A 22242-nucleotide genomic window follows, 5' to 3' on the forward strand; every position below is an offset into this window, starting at 1 on the left:
TATATTTAAAGCATTTTCAACGACACATGATTACCATACTCAAAAACGCATGTTTATCAAATACCCTGCATATCGATGTCACATGACTAACAAGAAAGAATGAGACCATGGCGATTCTGATTGGTAGTAGTTTGAGCATCTATGTTTAAAAGATAACCAGATTGCCATGTTTATCAACAACAGGATAATCACCTTCAAGTTTCGCTATTATTAACATAATCTTGAAAAACTTTAAAATAAAATGATTTAGAATGTCGTTAAAAACGCCTTTAGTTCAATTGTGATTGTTGATTGTTAAACATAATGACAGTCTGTCAATACTGTTCCGTTCATAGTAATGTCAATTACGATTCCAAAGTCAATTGTCCAAGGTATGTTCTGGTTCGGCTTAGCACTTTTAATCTATTATATATTGTATATTGTTTATAATATTAAGAAATATGTTGGGCTGCAGGAAGAGCCATTTTGTCGAGATCCAGAAAGTAAGGATGGTTTAAAGCTTTTTTAGCTGATATTCTTGTAGCTGGATCATAATATAAAGTTTTCTGAAAATATAAACAGAATATTGAAAGAGGGATTGTTCATTGAATGTTGTTTTTTTGCAAATTGATTTAAAATTATATTAGTATTATTAACAGAGCAGAGATGTATAGTTTATACTGTTCCCAGAGAGAGAGAGAGAGAGAGAGAGAGAGAGAGGGGGGGGGGTTTGTCCACTCAACTCAAACTAGGTCATTTCGGGACTAACATATGGTTCAATTCTATTTCAAAAATTCTTTAGCAGTGGTAGGAAACCTAGACATATATTATCTAACTGTTTTACAGGTGTTAAGTATATAATTATAAATTTACCTGTAATAGATCTAGACCTATATTATCTAATTGTTTTACAGCAGGTGCTAGTTGATTAGTTCTCCAGTTAGGAAATGTACTTTTATAATCTGGTAAACTACTGACTCCCGGCCAAACATCTTCTGTTGGTGTTGTTAACGTCCTGTATAACACATAAATATATAATCATTAAACTTCTTACATCACCTCATATTTTTATTGATGCGGCATTGAACATGGAGCTAAGGAATTATTGTAAGGTTTTGCCCAGACAGCAGCACTGCTACCTATTCTTATTTCAAGGAAATGAATGAATGAAATGAAATGGGGTTTAACGTCCTACTCCTATACTGGGCTAATGAAGACGGGCATACACCATCCAGTGTGCTATGAAGGAAATTTTGCCTGGGCGGCGGCACTATGACCTACTCTTATATCAAATTCAAACTGCCAAGGGATCTTTTGCGTGCACACCAATGTATACACAGGACCTCGGTTTTTTTTTGTCCCATCCGAATGACTAGACAGCAACATTGAACATAGAGCTATTGATTATAGTGAGGTTCTGCCAAGACAACGGCACACTCTTATTTCAAATTTCAAGGGATCTTTTACATGCACGCCATTTTGTGACACTCACAGGGATCCTGTTTTTGGTCACATCCAAACGTCTATATGCGGTCCCTTGCTAGGCCCTCTGTCCTACACCTTTGACAGAGAGAAATGGGGTTTAACATCCACTTTCGGGACTAACATATGGTTCACTTTTATTTACAAAATTTGATTGCACGTACAACCCTACTCCTTATCACATACAGGCTGGGAATTCAAACCCACGACACTTGACTCGATAACAGACCTTCTGATCTAAAGCACATGCTTTAGACCACCAGGCCACTCAAACCCCTGAAATAAAAAAATTGAATTAGAGCCTTGATATTACCTGAAAACTCTGAACAATTGATCTATTTCTGAGTCTCCATGAAACAAGGGTCGTTTTGTTACCATTTCAGCAAATATACATCCAATACTCCACATATCGACTGGTGTTGAATAACGAGGTGAACCCAATAATATCTCTGGTGCTCTATACCATAATGTTACAACCTAAATATAAACAACAATAATTTTACAACCTAAACATAGACAACCATAATGTTACAACCTAAACAACCATAACGTCCACTCGACACAAACTAGGTCATTTTGGGACTAACATATGGTTCAATTTTTATTTAAATAATTCGTGTGCGCGTAGGGGTCTTTAGCAGTGGCCCAGTGGGAGGGAACCGGCGGACCCGGAGAAAACCCATGAGGTTGGAGTGTTGGACAAGTGACCTTACTCCTTGTCATGTACAACTGTGGATTCGAAACCACGGCAGTTGACTCAATGACAGACCTTATGATACAACGCGCACATGCTAACCATTCGGCCAACCACTGCTTACTATTTAATGAGGGTAGTTTCAACTAGGCTTCTCTAATCTTTATTAAGCAATGATAAAATATATTGTGACCTGTGTATTCAAATTCAGTAACTTAATGCTATTGAAACAATTTTAAAAGGGTATGAGCAAAATTTTATAAGAGTATGAGCAAGCGGTACATGTAGGTATGCTACAATCTTTTACATCGTGTCCTATTCTCACTCCATCTTCATTAGTCCAGTTGGAGAAGAACAGTAGGATGTTACAACCTATTTTACTTCATATTGTTAAACCAGAAAGTTTTAATATAGGATATATTATTTTTACCTCATGAGTATAAACTCTAACTGGAATACCGAAAGCTCGAGCTAAACCAAAATCAGCTAACTTTATAACACCTTTACTGTCTATCAACAAATTCTGTGGTTTCAAATCACGATGTAAAACTCTTCTTTCATGACAGAATAATATACCTTGTAAAATCTGATATACGTAACTCTGTGAAAAGATATAAACATCAAAAACATTAAGTGGACATGTTTCAACTTTTATACAAACAGTCGATGGTTATAGCCAATGTCGAATACACACATCCACCAAAACTTACTATAAGGCAGTGGTCCTCAACTTTTTTTTGCCAACGGCACACCTTGGAACACATGAAAAAATAGCGCACACCTGGCTAAATATATATGAAAAATATTTGAATTTTGCAAAATAAAAACATGGAAGTCAGACGGCATACAACCGTAGACAGAGACTAGTCATAGACACATAGAATGACTCAAACTAAATAAAGAAAAACACAGCTATGAACTTATCAGTAGACACCAGTGAATACTCACTTGGGATCACTTGGTTTTTCATATTTTCTTAGTGTGTCGTTCAAAATTTCGTGGCACACTTTGGAAGATCTCCGGTTGAGAATCACTGCTTTAAGGTAATGCTGGCACGGATATATCATTCAATTGAAGTATCGCGATTCACCAGCTCAAGATTCACATATCGAATTGCGGAAATGCTGAATCGATGAATCACAATTATTTTTTATATTTAACATACATGTAAAAATAGTCTTGCCATGTTAACTAATGTCTAATTAATAATTTAGATAACATTTCAGGCCTAAAGAAAGACCTACAATAGACAGATTTACCTCTTGTATAATGTATGTTTAACAGAACCACAGAACAGTACAGTAAATGGTAAAGACAAAATTTTCTTGTTTTGGGTGAAAAATGAAAATTTGATTAAATTTTGTGACAAAATGAAAATTTCACACATGTAGTTATGATTTGTCTCATTTATCAGACTACATTACACCTGTAGATTTGACAAAATGAAAATTTCACCCACGTTGAAGCCATCATCACTCTATTTAAAGAATAAAAAAGGATGGCGGCGGAGGGCCCAACTCAACAAAAAGTACGCCATTTTGGGATTAACATAATACAAGTTTATTTTCTTGCTTGTACATGTAGGGGTCTTTAGCAGTGGGAGGGAAACAGAGGACTGGGAGGAAACCCACAAGGTTGGACAGGCGACCCTACTCCTTGTCACATAGAATTATTGGACGACAAAAAGGTTCCATATCCTAATAAATCATCCATTAAAGGAAAGTGGTTAATTATTTTTACAGCCTCGTCCCGTGTATCATTTACCTTGACTAACATCTTATCAATATACTGTCCACTTGGTATAGTATCCATATAACGTTTTAAATCCATTGATAGAAACTCAAATACTAAATACAACTTGTTTTCTTGCATAAGTACATCTTCTAAACTGAAATTACAATGACACGAGTATTACAAAACAAAGATATTTTAGTATGTGACATAGACAATAATATTACAGGACAGCACTACAGCATACCAATAATATTACAGGACAGCACACCAAGTGAATCCGAGACCTTTTGGTTAGCAAACCAGCGCCTTACTCACTGAGCCACCGGGGCTCTTTGACAACCATTATCCAGTCCCTGAATGCAGATTTCTCATCACCAGAATACAACAAAACACAAACCAAAATTGAACAATTAATTGTATCCAGTTTTTAATAAACATTAGCAAAATATAGATCCTATTTCGTTTCGATTTTTATAGTTCAAAATTTGGTTTTACTTGTCTTTACTACACTAAGAGTTGTTATATTACCAGTGTTCTGGTTAAAAGCAGGATTAGCCAATGAAACGGTATGTTACAGCGACTTCATGGCTAGCAATGCACGAACTGTTAGTAAACCACCAGAAACGTCAACGTTCATACAACCTCCCTGACGCGACCTTGTACTACAACCGGTCAGATCTTCATGTAGTGTAGGCCATCAAAAGTATAATAAAAAAAAACGAAACGAAATATAGATCTGTATTTTAATCCGATTGCCTTCAATAGTGAAACATAAAACAAAATATAGTCTCACCAAACAATGTTGGGATGATGTAATTCTTTGAGTAGAGAAATTTCTCGTATAGCTGTTGATGGAACTCCCTCCTCTTCGCTTTCTAATCGTATTTTCTTTAAAGCTACCAATCTGTTAGTTTTCTTATGTCTACCTTTATATACTACACCATAAGTTCCTAGAAACAGAGAGAGAAATAGGGTTTAACATCCATTCGACACAAACTGGGTCATTAAGGGATTAACATCGAGGTCTTTAGCGGGAGGAAAACAGAGGACCCGGAGAAAACCTACGAGATTGGACCCTACTTGACTCATTGACACATGTTATGATCCAACGTGCACACATTAACCAATCGGCTACCAAACCCAACCATAAGTTTCTAGAAAAATAAATAGAGTATTTTACTAAACAAAGTGAGCTGTAGATTTTAAATGAAATGAAATGAAATGAAATGGGGTTTAACGTCCTACTGTTTTGCTCCAAACTGGGCTAATGAAGACGGGCATACGCCATACAGTGTGCTATGAGGGAAATTTTGCCCGGACAGCGGCACTACGGCCTACTCTTATATCGAATTCCAACTGTCAAGGGATCTTTAACGTGCACGCCAATGTGTACACGGGACCTCGGTTTTTCGTCCCATCCGAACGACTAGACAGCTGTCCTTGTCAGCCCCTCCGTCCTGCATCACTGACAAGGGAGAACCACGCCGGAAAACTGGATGAACTTTCTCGGCCAATGCAGGGATCGAACACCCGACCTCCAGGCTAGCGAGCCAGCGCCTTACCCACTTAGCCACCGTGATACCCTGTAGATTTTAAGGTCTGTTATTGAGTCAAGGGGCTAGTAATATGTGGAAATCAAGATTATAATCATATTAATCCCCCAATGTTTCCTATTGCCATAATCACTTATTCACGAGTTACTACCATTATTTAATAAATTAACGACATTCTGATATAACAGAATTCAAACTGTGTTATTGTTATACTAACCTTCTCCAATCTTTTCAATTTTTGTATAATCATCCATTTTGATTATTCACCAATAGAATTTCACCTTTTAGTACACCTATCTAATCTAGTTGTCCGAGATCTATAATAAAAATAAACAATTTATAGTATAACAGTCCATTTTGATTATTTTCACTGTGTCCGTCATGGCTTCTACTCCGGTAGCTGTGGAACTAGATGATGTCGCAGAAGCAGTGATGTCGTAGGTGATTGCTAAGCACCAATTAAAGATACATTATGTAAGATTTAGATAAAGAACTAGCCATTCTTGCTCTAATAGTTCGAAAGTAGATGATGTAAAATGAATAATTTGAAAATTTCATTCAAATTACTCTATTGCAAGCGAAGATATTAGCCTAAGTTTGAAGGTTTGACAGAGGTGTGCAATAATTTCAACCACCGTACTGGTTGATCGAAGCTAAGTCTCGGTCCGCCATATTTGATTAAATCAAAGTATCGCTGAACCATTCTAATCTATTTAATATCAGAGAAATCTGATGCCATCGAGAGTTGATTAAGGCCTGGATCAGTTAATTAATGTCTAATTAATACTTTAGAAAACATTTCAGGCCTAAAGAAAGACCTGCAATAGGCAGATTTAGCTCTTGCATAATGCATGTTTAATGGGTCATCATTATGACCACTTTGCATTGACAATTATACCAAAATCACATTAAAACAAAAATGTGTCAAAGTTACCATTTTACGTTATAATGCTAATGATCAACTGTTTTTGTTTCAAAATATTAAGGATGCATTATGTAAGATTTGGATAAAGATCTAGCAGTTCTTGTGATGAGCTTAATAAATATAGTTCAAAAAATTTAGAGAGAGAGAGAAATGGGGTTTAACATCCACTCGACACAAACTAGGTCATTTCGGGACTAACATATTTTATTTCAATAAATTGCTTGCGTGTAGGGGTCTTTAGCAGTGGGAGGAAACCGGAGGACCCGGAGAAAACCCACGAGGTTGGACAGGCGCCCCTATTCCACGTTAGTTGACTCAATGACAGGTCTTATGATACAGCGTGCACATGCTAACCATTCGGCCATCCAACCCCCCTCAAAAAAATTTAGGGTTAGCTTCAAATTGTATAAAAGTTTTAAAGACGCTAAATCTCTATTCTTTAGTTAGCACTCAGAAATGGAGAGAGAGAGAGAAATGGGGTTTAACGTCTACTCGACACAAACTGGGTCATTTCGGGACTAACATATGGTTCAATTTTATTTCAATAATACGCTTGCGCGTAGGGGTCTTTAGCAGTGTGAGGAAACCGGAGGACCCGGAGAAAACACACTCAGAAATGGACACAAATGGGTCGCAAAGCATATAATAATGTGAATGTAATATGAATGTATATATTAGCTTGTAAACTCATTAGGGGATCCTGGTGTCTAAGTTGGTAAGGCGCTGGCTCGCTAGCCTGGAGGTCGGGTGTTCGATCCCTGCATTGGCCGAGAAAGTTCATCCAGATATTCCGATGTGGTTCACCTTTGTCAGTGATGCAGGATAGAGGGCCTGACAGGCACAGCTGTCTAGTCATTCGGATGATACGGAAAACCGAGGTCCTGTGTAAAAGATCCTTTGACAGTTGGAATTCGATATAAAAGTAGGCCGTAGTGCTGCAGTCCGGGCAAAATTTCCCTCATAGCACACTGTATGGCATATGCCCATCTTCCTTCGGAGCAAAACAGTAGGACGTTAAACCCCATTTCATTTCATTTCATTTTTGTAAACTGATTAACATTCAATCGTTTCTGTTTTTACTGTAATTATAAATGGCGCTCAAAAGCATTCTGGCACACATTTCAAGTGCCAGTTTTAAAACTTTCCTTTTGTCTTAAATATTTGATATCAGACGCCCATCTTTTCACAGTAAGAATAAGAGAACAACAGCAATGTTGATTTAAAAGAGCTAAATCGCTAGCATTTGGGACCTAGAAATTGACAAAAGTGGGTCGCAACGCATATAATACTGTAATATGAATGTATATATAAACTGATTTACATTCAATGGTTTCCATTTTTACTCCAATTTCAAATCAGTTATGTTCGGTGAAATAAGCCAGCAGTCTCAAGCGAGTGCAAATTTCTAGCGTCTGGTTATTCCAGTCTACATACGCCGTTTGATTTGGTGCAATGTGTCTAGCCTCGTCCCTCTTGATACAATTGGGGCTGAAGCGCATTATTATGGTACACGATTCGTGTACCAATGGTAAAATGTTTATTTTGTCTTAAATATTGGATATCAAAAGCCCATCTTTTTCAGGTAAGATCACAACATGAATATTGATTTAATTTGACAAATAAATCGTGTTTTCAATGTTGAAGATTTTGGATGATATTGAGTTAGAGACTTAGCTACTCTAAATTGACCAATTATAAGGCTTATTTGCAATGGCAAAGACTGTGTGCATACCATAATACTGAGTTTGAGACTTGCCTTGGTCTTTTCACAAAAACAAATTCCCCATGTCCAATTCTCCTGGTGTGACTGGAAGTGCCGTAAAAATTGCCTACCATAGGCAATTCATTACGGTTCCGTAAAAAATAGCCACTTTGTATTATTCTATTATATGACACAGTATTTTATTTATATTTATAACAACTAGGCCTACCGGTAGGCTAGCCTACACTTCCACTGAATTATTTAAATTTACATTTTAATTTTATGGCCTTAATTCATGGTGGGAACATCAGATATGTCCAATTTGTTTCTTCATTCTCCTGGATCGAAATCGTACTAGACTATGTTTTACATGTTTGGACTTGTTCCTGAAATGTTGTTTTGATATTCTATTTAAATTTTGTCTTTTTGAAAATAAATATGACCTTTTTACGTTTCTCCTGTTAACTACCGTTTACTGTGCTTGCGTTGCATTCCGAGCTAATAAGTGTGGAAAACGGTTTGAATGCCGTTTTGTAAACCATGAACAACTAAGAAATAAAAACGAAAAACAGAAAATAATATTCTTTTACCACAAAGATACCTACCGATTTGAAATGTGCGGGAATAACTAACAATGCAGAGCCGTTCAGTTTAGTTGCGTATTCGTCATGAAAATTTTCTAAACTTCGGATAAATAGTGGTTAAAGCTGAATGACCGAGAAAATGTTACAATTTTAAATTAATTTTAAGATTAGAAATTAAATATCATGCTTTTTGACCGCGTTCTAAGAGTAACATATAAATTAAACTTATCGATTACGAACTTTAAATTAACCAATGAAATGAAGGGGTTAAAGGTCAAATATATTACAACAAAATAGAAGTAGGAAAAGCCAATGACGTCTCTTGTTAGTGCATGGTTCGAGTTTGTCGTATCATGGACGTCGTACTCACGAGTGACCTGTCTGTTAAGGTCATGCTATTTTCTCCTATTTTCTCACGTTCATATTGGGTATTGCTCCTGAAAGAAACCTGTCGGTCAGTGACAGTGACCTACTTTCTGTCGGCACTCAGTCAGACTCGAGTGTAGGCCTACCACTCGATACTCAGTCAGGCTGTTTCTTTTTTTCATGATTTCACTGTCACCCATTTTCAGTCTGGTTCACTCCAGGAGCGTCATCTTTTGGGAATGTGAGGGCAGTACATAAAAAAAACAAAACAAAATGACTCATTATCACGCCACACAGTGAAATTATTGCATAAGATGATGCAAAATATTTCTGGAACCATCCTTCACAATAAACATCGGGGATTCCAAAAGTTAATAATAGAAGCTATGCAATAGCAAATAACAATGGCACGTGTGATGTAGGCAGCTATATCACTTGTTAGCTACTATAACGTTAGTCATCCATCGGTTGTGTAATAAACCGGTCAATGTTTGTGGAACGGTTTATAGTAAAATTCTCTCTTAATTCGTGCTGATAATATTTGTAAAAATGGTGAAAAAAGAAATTTTAACATTTTTATTTTTTATTAATCTAATTTACTCGACTTACTGTAAAGAATTTCCATGTGATTTTGACATTTGTGATACAGAACACGACCAATTCTGTAATATAAAGGATAAAAGATGTAACTATTGTACAATACAACAATGTATAACTGGTCTTAAAGAATGTGAAGAGTTCTGTCAAAGTGAGTATTAGGTTATAATAAATTTGGGGGGTTGGATGGCCGAATGGTTAGTACATACGCACAGTATCATAAGGTCTTTCATTAGTCAACTGGCTCGATCCCTGCATTGGCCGAGAAAGTTCATCCAGATTTTCCGGCGTGGTTCTCCCTTGTCAGTGATGCAGGACGGAGGGGCTGACAAGGAAAGCTGTCTAGTCGTTCGGATGGGACGAAAAACCGAGGTCCCGTGTACACATTGGCGTGCACGTAAAAGATCCCTTGGCAGTTGGAATTCGATATAACAGTAGGCCGTAGTGCCGCTGTCCGGGCAAAATTTCCCTCATAGTACACTGTGTATGGCGTATGCCCGTCTTCATTAGCCCAGGTTAGGAGCAGAACAGTAGGACGTTAAACTCCATTTCATTTCATTTCATTTTAGTCAACTGGCGTGGTTTCGATTCCAAGTTGTAAGTGACCAGGAATAGGGTCGCCTGTCCAACCTTGTGGGTTTTCTACGGGTCCTCTGGTTTCCACCCACTGCTAAAGACCACTATGCGCAAGCCATTTATTAAAAAAAAATTGAACATTGTGTTAGTCCCGAAATCACCTGGTTTGTGTTGAGTGGAGTTAAACCCTACTCTCTCTCTCTCTCTCTCTCACTCACTCACTCACTCACTCACTCTCTCCTACAACTCCGGGCCCTTATTCACAAAAACTTAAACTAAGATAAAATCGAAATTTTAAGAAATACTGCAATTCGATTGGCTGACCAGTAAAATCAATTTGCATATATCCAATGAAGTTGCAGTATTTCTTAAAATTTCGATTTTAATTGAGGTAGAATGTTCAAACTTGGTGTAGGTGTTTATTAGATGAGTTCAAAAATGAGCATTTTTTGTTTATGGTAAGCCTGTCTCTGCCACAGTCCAAGGGTTAGTGTTTATAATTCAATTGCTAAATAAAAGGCAGATTGACAGGAAGGAATTTTATACCAACCAAATTTTACACCAGCCAAATTCAAACCACATTGTACACCAACCCAATTTTACAACAAACCCAATTTTAAAAGTTATTCTCAGCTCGAATCCAATTCAAACTAGGTACATTCAATTCATGTGCCCAGTTTGCAAAGTGCATGACTGTAATTGTTAGCCACCTAAACATGGGTCAACGCCATAGTCAAACCTCATTTATAAATCTGTTAGCCGCTTATGCAACTTTTAGTATAAAGTATAAACATTGCAAATATCCACAAGCAGCTGTGTGAATGAGAACAAAATATGTCATTAATGTCATGACCTAAAACTAAACAGGAGAAATGGTGGCTAAGTGTGTTCGATCCCTGCATTGGCCGAGAAAGTTCACCAGGATTTTCTGACGTGGTTACCCCTTGTCATTGGTGCAGGACGGAGGGCCTGAGAAGGACAGCTGTCTAGTTATTTGGATGGGATGAAAAGCAAGGTCCCATATATACATTGACGTGCATGTAAAAGATCCCTTGACTCTATATAAGAGTAGGCCATAATGCTGCTGCCCGGACAAAACTGCCCTCATAGCACACTGCATGGCGTATGCCCGTCTTTATTAGCTCAGTCGGTGCAGAACAGTAGGATTTTAAACCCCATTTCAGTCATTCGTTAAAATGGAACAAAATAAAATTTAGTTATTATTCTTCAATAGTAAGTTGGACCTATTTAATTTTACAATTTGCCATTACCAATTAGGGTTATACTTTAATGCAGCTATGTCCATATTATGGTTAATGGTATAGGCTACAAATAATGAAATTTTGAAAATAAAATTTTATTTTATTTTTGTAAAATTCCATATGTATATTTACCTAGCTCACCTGACCTGATCTAGAATTTTACTTGTCCATATATGGTTAATGGTATTTAGTCCATATATTGTTAATGGTATTTAGGCTACTGATAAAGAAATTTTGAAAATAAAATTTTATTTTTGTAAATTCCCCATATGTATTTACCTAGTTTACGTGACCTAGAGTAGGTTAATATCCTTTTATAGTCATAAATACCTTAACACACCTGTTTATTTCATTCATGTAACTAATACAGTGGGCGTAGTCACACTTGATGAATTCATTCAAACATAGGAGGAGTAGTATTTTTATGATTATTGACATAATAATATTTACAAGGTTTACGTCATATTCCTGAAGCAATGGCCCGAGAAATCCCTCTCTAGCCATTGCTGGATTGATTTCTGATACTTGAGCTTTTGAGGGAGTGTGTCTATTCTTCCCGTTCAATCAAATCTATCCGAAGTACCGCAACACGACAGCCTTTCGTTTAATCTGGGTCTTCCCTAAAATTTGTCTCCAAACAATATTGTTTACATTGTTTTTAATTTGATAGCCTAGTTTGTAACGCAAATTAGTTTTTCTACAATATTCTGCTATGCACTGGTTAATTGGGCATAATAAAATAGTGAGTCATGACGTAACCTTATGTAAATATATTGCTCCAATTTGGAGCTCTGTTTTAAGCGTAATGCTTTTGCAACGCAGTTAGCTATTGGTTGTTTATCGGACCATTGACCAGTCATAATTTGGAACAGAAATTTGCTTTTTTTAAAGCAGTGTTTAGTGGGATTAGGTATAATGAAACGAAACACTGCAAGGAGTATGGGTTTACATATTAACTGCAATGTTTCAATGTGGTTATTCTCACCGTTATCAAGCATTGTAACATGCTCAAGGGTGAATCTTGCATTTTGATTGGTCAATTAGACACTGTTGAATGGTCAATTAGACACTGTCGATTGGACAATAACACCCCTCTGTTTTAGCAAGGCGAATAACTGCGTATAAATATTACAGCGTACTTTTTTCATTTTGTGCTCAACCATCTTCCTCAACTCAAATCTTTATTGATAAATATCTTCAGGAAATTCTGCTCAAATGACCATCACACTATCGATTATGTGCACGCCAATGTGTACACGTGACCTCAGTTTTTCGTCCCATCTGAACGACTAGACAGCTATCCTTGTCAGGCCCTCCATTCTGCACCCCTGACAAGGGGAAACCATGCCAGAAAATACTGATGAACTTTCTTGGCTAATACCCGTATCAAACCCTTGACCTACAGGCTAGTGAGCAAGCGCCTAACTTACTTAGCCACCGTGGCTTCCAAATCTCAAACGAAGTGGTTCAGAAATTTTTCTTGCATCAGAATTGTTTGTGTAAATATATTTTCTGAATAGGTCTTGGCCTTCAAAAAAGGGGCATTACCAATATTTAAATTGATGTATATTTTTTTAATTGTAAAAACCCTGAGCTAATAATAGAGATACATATTTATTGGTATTAGTCATTGTGGTGTGTTGATATTCTAAATAACAATTAAATCTATTTTACTGAAAGGTAAACCCACTTATACAAGCACCATGTATTTGAGAGTAAAATGTAAGCCTGACTGCAGATTTGGTCAAAGGTCACAAGATGTAAAAAGGCTTAGCATTAACCCTACCCCACACCCTAACCCATGTTACGGGTAAGGTTATGCCCTATAGAAAAGGTTTTCCTTAAAGACTGAAATCTTCAAAACGTAAAAAAAGTCTGGTGATATTAATGCCTATTGAAAAGATGATATTTTTATGCTACAATGATTACTAGTAACTGTCGATCAGATGAATGGTGTGGCCACAAGGTTTCAAACCAATTCTGAACTCTAGGCACCTCTGCATTAACAAGAAATTGTTGATGGACTAAGACGGACAATGATCCAACCCTCTCTTGTTGATCCAAATTCAATGCATGACGCCATAAAAATCAAAATAATCCATAGCCCTGTTTAACTGTGACAAAATCTGCAGTTGGCTCTACTTTTCAGACTTCACCATTGTTGGTCTATCCATAGAAAGTTTTAATAATTATTGACCTCAACCAGGAGTGAAGCTCTATTATGAATAAGTGCAGGGAAACTGTGGTATGGTGATGGTATTCTGATAGACCATCCCAACCCCCCTTTGTTGTGTTAATAGCTCGAGATCAGTGCTATATATATATATATATACAACTGGCCTTATTTTTTTCTTTGATGTCCATAGCAGTTATATCTCATAACAACCTGTCATGATGTCATCATAGGTTGATATACTCGTTCATATCAACTGCTGATGACGTCATGACAGGTTGATATTTCATATCAATCGCTAATGATGTAATCTCAGGTCGATATATTCGACTCATATCAACCGCTGATGACATAGATGATCGAAATAAAACAAAAAACACAGAAATAAATTTTTATTCTTTTGACAATTAAAAATTGTTTGGTACAGTTTGTAACATTCCGGGCCGAAATAGACGGCGTACTTATCGATATACATGTATTTAGATCGGTTATCCATATCTAAGACATGTCAGAATTTTCTTGTCATCCACATTGCGATTATTTCTCCACACACTACAAGACTTGAAAGTATTTATCGCCCAAGAGTTCCTTTGTAAAGTATTTTTGGGTACAGACCACTTAAAACAGTCGGTCAAATCCTTCACTGAACATACCGAAAACCTTCAATCATGGTTTACTGTCAGAATTCTTGGAAAAGAATGCTTTTTGGTCCAAATTTTCTGCAGGCTTTGGATAGATCCTCGTCGATATTTGCATTCACATCTATTCCATCGTCAATATGTTGGCTAAAAAGGATTGATTATTCGTCTGACTTCGTATTACTATCCATTTTGTTTTTGCTTTCAATTCAATAGTCCAACATGCACGTAATTACACGTGATTACTTCGGTAATTTTCGCTATTTGGCGGAAACTATCGAGCGATTATCCAATCATTGTTGCCTTTTAATGGAAGAGCCCATTAAATTTAAGGGTGAAATGGCGTTGTATATCAACCTCGGGTAGGTTAATATCCTATACATAAAATACCTGTATATGAAGTTCAGGCAATACAATCATAATATTTGTTTTTTTTCTTTTACAGGTCAAAAGACTACTACTACTACTACTACTACGCCAGCTACATCGTCACACAGTATATTTCTACCATATGCCAAGTCTAATTGTAAGTACTGGTTAATCTGAGCTAAGCTGGTTAATCTAAGCTAATCTGGTTAATCTAAACACCCCAACAATATAAAACCAAATACATTATGACAGCTCTAACCTTTCTGTGTAACTCTCCAACCTCGTTGTCTTTCTCCGGGTCCTCTGATTTCCCGTAACAAGTAATGACCCCTACACGCAAGCGAATTGATTGAAATAAAATTGAACCATGAGTTAGTTCCGAAATGGCATGGATGTTAAATCCCAAGATTTTGCCGTGGTAATACAGGATGACCTGGCAAGGGGTTGGTTAAATTCGTGTGACAAAAAACAAGGTCCTGTGTACATAAAAGGACGGTCAGTGGTAAATTGGACCCAATTTATGTCCAACATGGATGCCACAAACTGAACAATGCCGTACCAGTCAAGTCACTGTGGCTCCCAATCATCACCAATGACAACAACGATACCAATGACAACCAATGATACTATCCTTTCAATAATGACTGGGAAGAGAGTTAATGTCCACATACATCAACTAGGTCATTTCGGGACTAACATATGATTCAATTTTATTTCAATAGTGGGAATTAAACCGGTAGACCCGGAGAAAACCCACAAGATTGGACAGGCGATCCCTACTCCAAATCCTTGTTACGTACAAGCGGGGGATCAAAACCCTGCCACTTGACTCAATGACAGACCTTATGATCTAACATGCACGCGACGCCTTAAACCGTTCGGCTACACAACCCCCTCCACCTAAGTGAACATTTTTTGTCTGATTATTTCCATTTAGATATTGTCGTGTACAAGTAGTTAACAATCTCTCTAAAGACGATGGCAATCTTGGCTCCCAGAGATAAGTTTACCCTTTGTTTATCTCTAGTAAAACTCGTCCACCATTTTGAATGTCATGTGATGTATCCTTCCATCGGTCGCTTCACAAAGATCCAAGATGGCAGCTCAAACTCGTGTTTCTTCAGAAATTTCACGTATTTAGCCGAATCATTCACATTGTGTGCTAGAAGTTGTTCTGGTAAATCATCAAATCGGCTGTTTCGAATGAACGTTTGATGTCAAGATGCTGAAAATGTTCCAAAGATCATTAATATGTAACTCATGCAACGAACCAATGCCTAATTGTCGAGAAATCAACAGCATTTCATTCTAACAAATCCTGTCTATCAGTAGCCACTCCTGGCGAAGTTTAGGAACAAATTTCACCCCGATTAATGGCCAGCGAGTTTTACCAACGATAAACGAAGGGTAACTTTATCTCTGGTACATTCAGACAATGGAGGATTTTAAAATAAACTTATCTTTTGGTTTTTTTTTCAGCATCTGGATTATGGTGGAAGGTAGTTTTAGTGATTGGATTTGTTGCTATACTAGTTATTTTAGGTTTTGTTGTGGATAATCATCGGAGGTCACATTGGAATAAGAAACCGGGAGGTGATAATAAAGCAGATGGGAATGTGGTAGAAAAAAACCCACTTTTAAATCACAGCGAGGACTCTGGATTAGATCAAAGTCCAGACGGATCGAATACAGCTATTCCTACCAGACAGAATAAGCCACCTGTAAACATTGAGTTAAACAATTTTAGTAAGATTCATTTTCTATGCTTGGGTTTGTTAAAACAGTCTCTCTTAGTTTAATACCATTTAATTGGAGACAAAAAATAGGATATAATACTTATAAATACGATCTATGACAGAATTATTCGATAATTGAAAATATTGGTTAGAGAATTTTAACCAAAACAGGGAAATGTAAGGAAAATTTAATCCCAGATAAGGGTATGAATACAATCGGATTAAAATACCGGTCTATATATCTTTTTATACTTACGATGACCTCTACTACATGAAGATCTGACCGCTTGTAGTGGAAGGTCACGTCAGAGGTCATACAAGCGACTTTTGACCCTATGATGTCAGAATTTGATTAACCAATCAGCGTTGATGTTTCTAGTGGGTTGCCCACAGTTCCATGCACCTCACGCCAAAAATTTGCCGTAACAGACCGTTTCATTGGCAAATCCCTCACATCATCCAGAACGTGGGTTATATAACAACTCTTCTAGATCCTAGTGTAGTAAAGACAAGTAAAACGAAATTTTGAACTATAAAAAATGAAACGAAATAGGATCTGTGTTTTAATCAGATTGGGTATGAATACTATGATGTTCCCATACGGCAAACCCTTACTATTATAGCCTCACTAGTCTGAATACTAATATCTTTATCATAATGATGTTTGCACTGTTTATTATATAAAATGGCAGTTTTAAGACATTTTCTGGTCTTAAAGTAACGAAACATCAAATTTCTGAATGGTTAATCGACGCTAAATATGTTCTCAGATTGATTATTTAACATTTAATTCTCGATCCCTGCATTGGCCGAGAAAGTTCATCAGGATTTTCCGACGTGGTTTCCCCTTGTCAGTGGTGCAGGACGGAGGGCCTGACAAGGACAGCTGTCTAGTCATTCGGATGGGATGAAAAACAAGGTCCCGTTTATACACTGGTGTGCATGTAAAATTTGCCTTGGCAGCTGGTGTTTGATATAAGAGTAGGCCATAGTGCCGCTGTCTGGGCAAAATTTCCCTCATAGCACACTGTATGGTGTATGCCGGTCTTCATTAGCCCAGTCGGAGCAGAACAGTAGGACATTAAACCCCATTTTATTTAACATTTAATTCAGAAAACAAAATCAAAATACCATCGCCAGATAATATCTCGACTTGAATTCAATCTGATTTAATACAGGCAGAAAAATAGACGTCCATGGTCATCAATGAAAAGAATTTCATTTACTTTTTCTTTTGTTTGTAGCAAGAGGGGTAACAGCTAACCAACGTCAAGATCAACTGTATGACCATGATCAAGCCAAGCTGATACCAGGGACAAATAGATCTATCAACCCTCAACGACCGATTAACGAACAGTATCAACAACCACATACATCTCCAGAAATATGTACTGAAAATAATAAATTATATAAAGAAAGTTTGGATGCCGATGGACTGTCTATACATAAAAATGGAAAATTATTAAATGATTTTAGTGGTATATCTCAAAATGATCAAACAAATTTAAAGCATACAATTTAGACTAATGCTTTTAGAAATAGTAATTTGAAATTGTATGCCTGGACTAAAAGTATTGTATTGTAACTGCTGCAACTTTTTAATATCTTGTAAAAAGAAATATAATATGAGAGAATGAATTTTATTTCATGTACATGTCTACTACATAGATCTGTTTCTTTTCATACGTGGGTAAGACGTTGGCTCGCTAGTCTGGAGGTCGCTTGTTCGATCCCTGCATTGGCCGAGAAAGTTCATCGAGAATTTCCGGCGTGGTTCCACCTTGTCAGTGGTGCAGGACGGAGGGCCTGACAAGGACAGCTGTCTAGTCGTTCGGATGGGAAGAAAACCCAGAGGTCCCGTGTATACATCGGTGTGCATGTAAAAGATCCCTTGACAGTTGGAATTCGATATAAGAGTAGGCCATAGTGCCGCTGTATGGCGTATGCCCTTCTTCATTAGCCCCGTCGGAGCAGAACAGTAGGACGTTAAACCCCATTTTATTTTATTTCATTTGTTTTCATACAAATAGAAATGAGATCAATCATCAAAAAGAAAATATCAAAAACACCAAATATAACAAAATATCATTTTGGACTCTCGTCTACTGCGTTAAAACTCAGTATGGAACAAGACAAGAGATACATATAAAATGGAGTCAGCAGCATGTGAAATAAGATCAGGCCCTCACAAAACATTCTCACACTTAAGTTAAGAATTTACTCAACTTTCAATCACTGTTTATGAGAAATACCTTTGATCCAGAAACACAAAACTTTGTACATAGTTTCTTATTGGAGTATTTAATACATTAAAACAACAACAGTTTTATAAAGGGCTATATTTTAATTAAAATAAGGCAAACAATTTTGAGTAAATTCTTAAGTCTCAGAATGTTCGTACTTAAGTTTTATTGATGTCATTTATATATTTATTTATTTATATTCCATTGATGAGTTAGTGGAAAACGGGACAGAAGTGTCTGATTCAATGAATCTCAACCTGTAAAAATGTGGATCCTACTTTTTGACCATTGTATTAAATTATTTATCATTAAAGAGCTAATCGTACTTTCAGCTTTAAATCATGTACATCAGGGTCGAATTAAGCTTTCATGGAGCCCCTGACTGAATATTTCACGAGGGATCTTGCGTCATCAGTAAAAAAGGGGAATATTCTAGTCACTGTTCGTCACACTCACACAAATACAATTTGTATGTTAGATAGATTTAGTTGACCTTTACATATACAACATAATAAGGTACAAATATTGTTTTTAGAAATAATTATGGGGCCCCTGGCTTCAGTCTAGGCGACCTTCGGTTATCGTGATTTCTTGACTATGGTCGAACTAACTGAATCCGAATTTCATTTAGTCCGGACCATAGTCCGAAAATACTGAACCATGCTATTGTGGCATGGTCGGAGTAGTTCCAAGATGGCGGTGTTGATAAAACGAAAGTAGAATATGTAGAAAGAATCTATTTTTGTTAAGTATATGATTTTAAGAAATCTTGCATGAATTTTAAATGGTTGCTACTTCTATGAGCTGATATTTTTTGTCCCGTATGTTATGTCTGAATCTATGTAAGTCTAAAAATTACGCATTATTTCAATACTTTAATTATGCAAAAAGTAAAGTCCAGTTACAAGGAATTTTGTGGTCTTAAAATTAATTTGAATCGCGCAAATTTAACTTCATGAAAGTATTATTTGTTTATTAAACTATATAACACAGCGATTCATTTTCCTCCATGGAGAGATGTATAGACATTCCTTGTGGGTTTTTTTATGGGTTATGGTCGAGGTCTAAAGCAGAGTAAAATGACATACCGATGTCCCTGGGGGCAGCCATCTTTGAACAGACGATGGTCCGGACCATTCGCGTTCGGTTTCTAGTTCCGACCACTAGTCGTGAAAAAATTATAACCGAAGGTCGCCCTTGTGAGATCTTCCCTTAATCTGACCAGGCCTAGAATTAATGGTTTTAGATGTACATGACAAAATGTCAGGCACTAATGAAATAGTACCTGACATTTTCAACTAAGTGCTGGACATGGATTAATAATATCAATAAAAAAGATAAATCGGTGCCGGACAAAATGACAGGCACCAGTGTAGTTGTACCTGACAAATCCTGAATCTGTGCCTGACATTGTCTGTGACCGGTGCCTTATTTCCAGGCTTGAATCTGACCCTGAGGTACTATTCATGATATCATACACTGCTGTTTATACAATCAACAACTGTAAATAACATTATTTATATTTTAGTATTTATTGATGTTGTATATTTAATATGCTTAGGGTCATACGGTCAAAAGCCGCTCATATGACCCCTGACGAGACCCCCCATAACAACTGGTCAGATCTTCATGTAGTAGAGGCCAACGAAAGTATAAAAAAACGAAACGAAATATAGATCTGTATTATAATCAGATTGTGACAAGGAAACATATAAACTTAGACATTTTTATATACATATCAAAATTTAGATTATGATCGAGGCCAGTTGATGTTTCACTTTTTATACCATATTTTATATACTTAAGATTAGCAAGTTATATTTTACAATACGACAATTTTTAGTGTTATCTTAATGTTAAAATATATTTTTAAGGTTGTTTACACGTAAGAACTATAAATTTGAGAATATTTATGGTATGAATTGTTGATAACGGTGAGAGTATTATGACCAGGTAGTTTTTAATACAGCCATTCACCCAATATTAAGGGTTAGACTTACACCATAACTTAAACCCAAGATGGATTATCTAAAGCGGTGGACACATTAGCCGAATCAGTCGGTCGAAATCGTTCAGCCAAACAAATCAGTGCCATATTTTATTCGGCCGAATGGGTGGACACACTATAGGCGAATGCTTCGCCCATTCACCAGTCGACTGCATCACCTTTCATGTCACATGATTATCTTCAAACAATCATGTGACTTCCCGATATGAGTGTATGCACGTTGGTGATTGGCTAATGAATTCTGCATTCGGGCGAATGCTTCAGCGAAGAGGACTCACTAGGCGAATATAATTCGACCAAATGTGGACACATTAGGCAAATTTTGTTGCCGATTGATTCGACTAGTCCACCGCTTAAAGTTAATAATGATCAGCTATGACAGAGATTAGAGACAATAGTAGTAATGAGATAATCCATCTATAAACATTACATAATGATAATCAAGGCCCCAAGTAGTCACCTCAGTAAATGAATGAATGGATGTCACTTAAATATTACCCTTTAAAAACTATAAAAGATTATTAAGTTTAAAATATATATAAAGTATTATTTATTGTTTATTGTTACCAAGTAACCTCTTGTACATTAGAGGAAAGGTTGTAGATGAATAGTAATTGACCACAGGCAGGCAAATATGACCAAAAAAAGAGACCTGGGGTCATGTTTATGAAAATTAAAACTAAAAATACTTTAATGGTGCAGTTTTTTCATTGGTTGAGAATTGAAATCCTAGAACAAATTTCAACTCTGGAAAAGCCCTCATTCTTAAAAATTTTCATGAATAAGGCCCCTGGTTTCACATATAATGTGGGTTTGGACAATGAATCGGAATAATATTTTAAAGCACTGATTAGTACGATAACTTAGGACAAAACAATGACATTCTGCGTGTTGGATAGTTTCCAATGGCACTAGTTTAAACAGTTTTAAACTTTCTAATGGCACACTACGCATGTTGGATAGTTTCCAATGGTTTAAACAGTTTTAAACTTTCTAATGGCGCACTAGTTTAAACAGTTACTTTAAACTTTCTAGTGGCACCAATTATATTTTCATTTCTTCTGGTTCTTGATAAACAGCAACTTGAATCATGTGAAAGATGATTGGTTTAAAATTTCAAACCTTTAGAACTAAAAGCTTTTGAGCAACATAACAAAGTACTATTGGTTTTTAACTAAGTTTTTTTTCCCTGAAGAAGAATAAGATGGAAAATTTTAACTGGTGTTCCTGAAGAACAGAAAAACAATTAGGTGTGGCCTTACTTTAAAATTTCTGATAACCCTAAACCTTGTCCATCTGATGATAAACCTTGTCCTGATAACCCTAAACCTTGTCCATCTGATGATAAACCTTGTCCTGATAACCCTAAACCTTGTCCATCTGATGATAAACCTTGTCCTGATAACCCTAAATCTTCCAATGATACTAAACCTTGTCCTGCTGATGATAAACTATTATTTTTAAATGCTTGTGATTTATATCATTAAACTGTTTACCCAAGAGATTCAAATGTTATTAAATTAAAATGTTATCTTTTAGTAAACAGCAATGATAAAATATGTGATATACATGTACATAGAAATATAAATGTTTTTAGTAAATAAAGTATTTATTGATTTTA

General features: G+C 36.4%; 1 protein-coding gene and 1 long non-coding RNA gene across 6 annotated transcripts; one reads left to right on the forward strand and one right to left on the reverse strand.

The window, feature by feature from the left end:
• Positions 1–243: 243 nt before the first annotated feature.
• On the reverse strand, positions 244–9650 carry LOC126810129 (cyclin-dependent kinase 1-A). 5 transcript variants are annotated; one of them, XM_050535117.2, is made up of 8 exons: positions 9629–9650; positions 5660–5759; positions 4683–4839; positions 3920–4043; positions 2586–2756; positions 1775–1938; positions 853–994; positions 244–545 (listed from the first exon to the last, which is right to left on the reverse strand). In XM_050535117.2, the coding sequence occupies exons 2-8, from the start codon at positions 5694–5696 to the stop codon at positions 432–434; spliced, it is 909 nt and encodes a 302-aa protein (XP_050391074.1). In that variant the 5' UTR covers positions 5697–5759; positions 9629–9650; the 3' UTR covers positions 244–431. The 5 variants fall into 5 exon arrangements, with proteins under 5 accessions (XP_050391074.1, XP_050391072.1, XP_050391071.1 ...); XM_050535115.2 differs by lacking the exon at positions 9629–9650 and adding an exon at positions 9127–9277; XM_050535114.2 differs by lacking the exon at positions 9629–9650 and adding an exon at positions 9024–9164.
• LOC126810152 (uncharacterized) lies at positions 9262–22242 on the forward strand. The gene is made up of 4 exons (XR_007675043.2): positions 9262–9767; positions 14711–14791; positions 16114–16380; positions 17615–22242. It is a non-coding gene; the product is annotated as an uncharacterized LOC126810152 (long non-coding RNA).

Source organism: Patella vulgata, chromosome 2 (genome assembly GCF_932274485.2).
Source record: "Patella vulgata chromosome 2, xgPatVulg1.2, whole genome shotgun sequence".
Classification (NCBI taxonomy): Eukaryota; Metazoa; Mollusca; class Gastropoda; family Patellidae; genus Patella; species Patella vulgata.